Source organism: Vicia villosa, linkage group LG5 (assembly GCF_029867415.1).
Source record: "Vicia villosa cultivar HV-30 ecotype Madison, WI linkage group LG5, Vvil1.0, whole genome shotgun sequence".
Classification (NCBI taxonomy): Eukaryota; Viridiplantae; Streptophyta; class Magnoliopsida; order Fabales; family Fabaceae; genus Vicia; species Vicia villosa.
Genome location: NC_081184.1, coordinates 119793181 through 119800729, shown reverse-complemented (window position 1 = coordinate 119800729; position 7549 = coordinate 119793181). Strand labels below are relative to the sequence as shown.

The 7549-nt window shown below is 31.0% G+C and overlaps 1 protein-coding gene across 1 annotated transcript; it reads right to left on the bottom strand.

The window, feature by feature from the left end:
- Positions 1-3126: 3126 nt before the first annotated feature.
- On the bottom strand, positions 3127-5478 carry LOC131607142 (uncharacterized). The gene is made up of 2 exons (XM_058879170.1): positions 5222-5478; positions 3127-4104 (listed from the first exon to the last, which is right to left on the bottom strand). Exons 1-2 carry the CDS (start codon positions 5339-5341, stop codon positions 3310-3312), a joined length of 915 nt encoding a protein of 304 aa, XP_058735153.1. The 5' UTR covers positions 5342-5478; the 3' UTR covers positions 3127-3309.
- Between the last annotated feature and the right edge of the window lie 2071 nt (positions 5479-7549).

Below are 7549 nucleotides of genomic sequence, written 5' to 3'. Positions count from 1 at the left end.
GGATCAATCTAGTCGATCCTGCGAGTAACCAAATCATATTTATTATAGTTTGGAAGACTAGCGGTTGTTTACCGGAAATCACCGTAAACAGCAGGTACTTTGCAAATAACAATATGATTTTGATGATGACAACATTGTGATTATTTTGACAGCTGTCTAGTATATTGGTGACAACTATCAAGTGTTGATGACATCTATCAAAATGGTTTTGATCATGACAACTCATCAAATGATTCCCGATGATGGAAACCGATCAAAGGAGAAATATCTCAAGTGTCATAAGTCAAAGAAACCAAGTTCCAATGAAACTGTTAGACATCGGTGAATCAAGCAAAGAAACTTGAAGACGAAAATTTATGATCTTGAAGCTTAATGCTTGAAGGTGTGAAAGCTCGTATGGTCCTGATCTTCGGGTATTTCCTAGTATTTATCAGTTTACTGAAAAGGAAAAAAGAGTAAGTCTTGAGATACTAAGGCAATTCACACACATATTTTTTTTTTAAAAACTCTTCTCTTTTGTCAAAATCTTCAGAAAAAACAAGTCCTAGAAATGCTTGATTGATTGGAAAATTGTTTAATCATTTAAGAAGGTATTATAAACTATCTAATGAATTAAAAGGTTCTTATTAATTAATTAGGAATGTACTCTACGAAATCAAAGCGTAATGCCTCCTAATTAATTAAGAAGTTTATTAATTGATTAAGTGATGTAATTTTTCAAACTTTCTTAACTTATATTAGTTAATCAACTAATACATATATTTAATCGTCTTACTCATTAAAATGGCCCTTGGATTGTTTCATTTGTAAGCCTTTTTTTCTTATATAAAAGAGGTTTGTCCATATTTCGTTTCACACTAGTTTTATGGATAATTTTTTTATCATTTATTTCTCTCATTCTTTTCTAAATATACTTTTTCACTAAAGTTCCTTCTAAGTGTTGTTGTATTGGTGTTGTGCTAAAATCCTGAATAAATTAAACATACTTTATTGTGATTAGTTTGTAATAGTATTTGAAGGTATGTTAACCTGTTATAAGATTGGGTTTAGGTTTTGAGCTATGTCTGTATAAAAGATTTACTTAAGGTTGTGAGGTGAACTTGTGAAAATATTTGGTAAGCCCGTATGAAATATTTATTTGTTTGTGTAAGGTTTTTGGGTTGATCATCTGTAAAAGCTCAAGTTGTTGTGAAAGGTGTTTTAGTCTGACCTTAGGCAAAGCTTATAGTTGTTTTTAATGGAAATCTCAAGATGAAACTATTAGGGACTAGAGTAGTCCTAATGGTTAGGCCAAACTAGTATATGTGAGAATCGGATCGAACTCTAGTGTGTCGAAGGGTAGCTTCTGGTTCGACAGAGATTGTGTCGAAGACCTATATATTGTAATCGAAGTGTGTTTTAGTATGTGGGTGTTGAAATGCTAGGGTTGTTAGTATTTTTAATTGGGCCTATTTGTTATGTCCAATTGTTTAAGTTATCTTGTATCCTAAGTTGGCTTGTAATGGGTATTTGTGAAAAATCCCATTAGTTTAGTATGTTAGGTTTATTATAAATAGCATACTAGTATCTCATTATTGCATACTGAAAATCCTAATTGAGGGTGAGAGAGTTATTTGTTATTCTTGTAACACTTGTAATCTTGTTTGAAGAGAAATAAAAGAATAATAGCTATAACCAATCCTTGTTGTTCTTCTTGTCTTCCCTAATTTCCCATTATACTTTGTTCTTTATCACTTCTCTCTTCTTCTTTTTTTGTCAATAATGATTATTTTCTTTACAAGTCCCTTGCTTAAAAACCTAAAGAATCAATAGAAGAGATAATTTCAAGGGAAGAATATGATGTGAAGGGCAGGGAAAGCAACGGTAAAAAAAGAGCCAAAGATGCTAAGGAAAGAACCAGTGGGGAACTAGACTCCTACAAACAACATAAAAGTAATTACTCACATCCAATTATAGATCAGATGACATATAAACCATAAAGAAGGCCTATGGAAAATTCCATATAATTAAATATAAAGTGATAGTAGATATGGAAAGAATTATTTCACACTAGAGCCATCCCAGAACCCATGACCCATATATGGAAGATTATAAAAAAATGAACCAACAAATGGTACAAATAACATAAGGTAAAATGTCATCAGATAGATGATTGACATTAGCTAAAGAGAAAGATAGAGCACCTCATTCAGGAAGGGCATCTCAAGAGGTGTGCTTAGGGTGCGTCACCTAGTTATGAAGGGAGAGCTCGACCTTATGACTATGTAGGCCAAGAGGCCATTGACCTATGAAAGATAAAGAACCAGGTAAAAGAAGTGAGGGAGATCTTGCTCATCCCACCCTTAACACAATAAATGGAGAATTAGTGGGAGTTATCTATATGTGTTTTTATGCTTTCTGCTTAAATATTAATGAACATATTAGATGGTCTCTTTTGTTGTTTTATGTGTTTTTGTGTGTGCAGAGGAGTAAAATTTGTAATAAATTCTATCATGTTAGAAATATATGACAATAATGTGTAATTGAGGGAGATCTTGCTCATCCCACCCTTTTTTAGGAATGTATAACTTAAGTTCTCATTGTATTGTATTTATCTTGCTCAGTATGAGCTAAATCTTCTTTGTTGGATAGTGTGAAGATTAGTTAAATGGTAGTCTTTTAAATGAAATTAATGTGTTATTTTGATATGTTTAGTTCGTGTGATTTCAGTCATATGTTTATTCATAAGTGTATTCACCTTAGAAATGAATAACATTTTAATAGGCTGAGGTATCGTTTAATATATAGATTTGAAAAACTGATATGGGTAAGCATAAAGTATACATACATTATTTACGGAGTCACTTTAGGTATAAAGGGTTAAAGCTATATGAGTGGAAAAATAGTTTTATGAGAAATGTACTGGAGTTGTTGTGAGACTTAGATAAAAGTTTCATAGTGAATCAATGCATATTTTCACGTTATAGATATACACCATAAGTTTCAGTTCTTGCCTCATATATCATGACATTAAACATCATATTCACATACATAGATGAATCCAGTCAATGGATCATTGTCCAACTTATTATTCTACTGTGTGAAAACCTTTGTTTTATCTCTTTGATTTTCTAATTTTTAATCATGTGACACATAAAATTATTGTTACTATTACTCGTGTTTACTTCACAAATTATTGCGTGAAGTTAAAAATGCTTAATACAATCATCATGAGATTGATATTTTTTCTTATCACAAATTATTGACTATGTATATTTGCAAATACAAAATAACCAACAATACTATGTTATTTTATAGTATAATATTATTTCAGACTGCACTAGCAGAGAGAGTCCCGCAAGAACCGACCGCCAACCTTAAGATATCATATTCTCCATCAACCCAATCCAAACTCTCTTTTGGTAGATTAATAGAAACGCTATAATACACTAAGCATGCCAAGAATGGTCCAACCCAAAAAACCCAATGTCCATTCCATAATGAGCCCCCATGAAGCAATGCTGGGCCTAAGCATCTTGCTGGATTCATCCCAACACCAGCATATCCAGCATGTCCAGTTACTGTTATAGACACAAATACTGCTAGTGCTAGAGAGCCTGCTACCACCATACAAATCTTTTGCAAGCCCATATCTTTGTGCCTTCTTTTGTCAAAAGCACATGTGAGACCCACAAATAGTACCAAAAATGTGCAAGTGAATTCAATCAATAATGCATCTTGTGGCTTTATTATATTAGGATTTTGTTCTTTGTCACCAAGGGAACAACCTCCTAAGGAGTATGTTTCTATTAATTTAGGGTCCATTACACACTTGAGTATAAAGAAACCAAGTATTGCGCCAATGCATTGTGCTAAGACATAAAGAAGTGCACGAGAAAGAGTGATAACACCTTTTAGAGCAGCTATGAATGAGAAAACAGGACTCATATGACCACCCGTCAGAGGAACTGTGACATTTAGGAATAAGAAGGCTATGAAGAAGACTGCAAAAGGGATTATAAATTGAGGATTGTGCGATGAATCCAAACATGCAACAATAGAACTTATTAGAGTAAACATAAGTAAGGTTGTTGCTATTAATTCCGTTAAAGCTGCTTTCCATGTCTGAAATAAGAAAATATTAAAAGTGTTAATTTTTCAAGAGCTTAAACAACTTTTTAAGGTATTAAAAAGGTAAACAACTTTTGGTTGTTCTTGTCAATTTTCATTGACTTTTGTTTATAGATTAAAAGTATAATAAAATTATCAAAATATAATATATTTTTATTAAATTAATTAGAAGTATTAATATGTTGCAAAAAACACACACAAATACATCTATAAGTTGTATTATTATATAAGTAAAAATTCATATCTCTCGAATAATATTTTTTAATTATTTTATTTTTTAAAGCTTCTCCTAAAGTTAAAAAATAGAAAATAAATAGCTTAGTTCTAATTTATTTTAATATTTATTACTATAAATATTTTACTCTAAAATGATATTCCCTTTATTAAAATATAGTAATTTTATTATTTTAAAACTGTTTAAGATTTGTCGTCTTATTAATAGTACAAATATTAACTTTATAATTACGGATTTCAAATCACGAAAATAATCGTAAACTAACATTTAAGAAAAATTTCTCCCATTTGTTGTAAATTATAGTTTAACTACCAAAAGTCGATATCATTATCTTAGACTTCACTAAAATTCCTACCCTCTCAATTCAAAATATAAGCTTTTTTTAAATTATTATTCGTAATATGAGGATGTTTATAAAAACAGAAAATTTGATATGAATATTCACATCAGAATTTTGCTTTTATAAATTCTTGTTTAAAAAAATTGAATTATAGTGACCGACAAAATCATTAGAAGTTAATTTTCATATATGAAAATATGAGTAAAGGATAGCACATAAAGATATACTTTTAATAGTAAACAAAAATAGATTTTTCTAAAAGTTTTCAAACACAACTCCAATTATATTGGATATTTCGTATTAAAAAAGTATTAGAAAATCAACACAAGTTTGTATTTTAATTTGTGTTGCTATTCATTGTTGTATTTATGAATAATCATATAACATGCAACATAGATACGTTGAGAAAGAAAGAAAGAAGAAAGAAGACAAGATATTTCAAAATATGGTAATTTTAGGAAAGATTGTAGCCTTTTTTGAAGTATAGGTTATATATGCTTAGTATCATGAAGCATATGATATAAGAGTTGAATTACCTCAATTGATAAGAATTCATGAGCACCGATGGAAGAAAGAAAATTTGGAGACTTCTTGTGAGCAGAAGGGAATCCTTGATCAATGTTCATGCTTACAACTCTTGAATGAGAGGGATCCATGTGATCTCAATGTTTGAAGTACACAAATGAGTTTAGGGTGTGGCTATTTATCGTAAGAGTTTGCCAAACATTGCTAGTGGAGAATCACTTTAATGCAATCAACAGGGTGTGGAAAGAGAGAAGTCAGAGAAAGCATATATTTTCTCCTTTGTCGTGTGCTCTCTCCATCTAATAAAAAAACGTTTTATTTATATTCTTCATTTGTTTAAAAACAATTATCTCTTTGTAATATTAATACAATATTTTATTTTTTTACTATTATATTTATTATTTTATTTATATTCTTACCACATGCAAATCATATGGTTGCTTCAGTATGTTTGAATTGAATTGGTGGTATGAGATATGAAATAGAGTGGTAACTAATGAGATTCTATTTTTCGATTTTATAAATAATAAATAGAATGAAATGAAACATGATTGAATTCATTCTATTTAATTTTTTATTTTTGTTCAATCCAACCGTGAGATTTAAATTTTATTCCGCTCTGTTATTTTTCCTATAAATTCAAACATAAACCAAAATGACTTGCAACTTAATTCATCTGTAGGGTACTTGCAACATAAGCATTAATTTGGTTTGTTTGGCAAAAAATTTCTGCCCTAAGAAAATATGTGGCTTGAGGATATGATCATCTAGAGATGCCAAGAGGGTTATCTTCGAAAAAATTGTTTGGGTGTTTGGGGGTGCTTCAAAAAATTGACAAACTTTGGGTAAGTGTCATATCTAAGAAACACATGTGTGGTGCTCACTTGCTATTACTTTCTTCAACGGTAGGTTCCACCACTTGAAATTCATTTGTCAAAATGAAGAAAGTGTTAAATGATGAATTTGGCTAGAAGTGTGAATTATTTTCTTTCTCGTTCAACCACTAGATTTGTCTTGTTCCCCTAGTTAATTATTGTCTCGTTTGTTCACATCCATGATCTTACTCTAAATCGTCTCACAATAATAATTTATATGTTCATTTTCATCATATTATCAATGAGTTCACAAACAAGAATTTTAACTATAACCCCAACACAAAAGATGTTTTAGTTTGGTTTGATCCCATAACCTCCGTCTACTTTAGTATGACTAGTTATTTGGCTCTCCTCCATGATAGAAAAGGTTTTATTTACCATAATATACAATTTTGATCTTGGTCTTCTTGAATTAGTCAGTTCTATGGTTGAATACCGTATTTTCAACAAATAATCTTGGTCTTAGATTTAGAAACTCTATCTCTTGAAAAAGATTAAATTCCATCTTTGGCTCGCATGTTACAACTTTATGTCTACTCTCTCTTTGTTTCATCATTGTAACATGATCACATCAAATTTATACTTTTCATGAAACCCTTAAGACGAGTACTCTTTCCTTTATTGTGTTTGAGATTACAATGATTAAAGAACCCTTTGGTGTAATCTTGATTTTTTTTTTTTAAATCTCGACTCAGGATGGCAATACATGACTTAAAAATGGAAGTTCAAACAAGCAAAAATACTTCTTTGTTGTTGAGACATGATGGTTTCAAAGGAACATTGTTGTGATCAACGCCTCACCAGGAACAAAGTGAGATCTTGTGAGAAAGAGAAATTTCTTGAACAAACACAATAAACCTGTTTCAGTTTTCGAAAGAGAGAGAAGAGGAAGAAAAAAGATAACAAAGTTGGTTAAAACGGTTTTACTATTCACTTTCTCAATAATAGAGTTTACAGGTTACAAGTGAGTCACAACCAAATTTTAACCCCCTATCAACAACATGGGAGAGCAGTCTATTTATAGACTACAAGTTAACCTAATCACTAATCTAACTTAACCAACAAGTTAACTTAAAGAATTGGGCTAAAAAAGACTGGCCCAATTTGACATGCTAATAACATAGCATATTTCGACTATTGCATGCTTGAGGGTACTTCCACTACAAGATGCAAGACTTCGACATCAGCATGTGAACAGACTTCGACTTTATGCTTAACCTCTGTCGAACCATAAAACTACTCCTGTCGAGACTAGAGTTCGATCCAAAATACCACAAACATAAACTTAAGTTAAAATGGAATGTTTAATCGCGTTGGTCGTAGCAGAATCATTTGCAATTCTTTAAGAGCGTGGCAGTGTGGCTTCTCTGACTTTATACTAGAATCTTCATATATCCTCCAGGAGGAGCTATGTGTAATCCATTAAGATATCTCTATATCCAAAAATATTAGTCTCATCAGGTC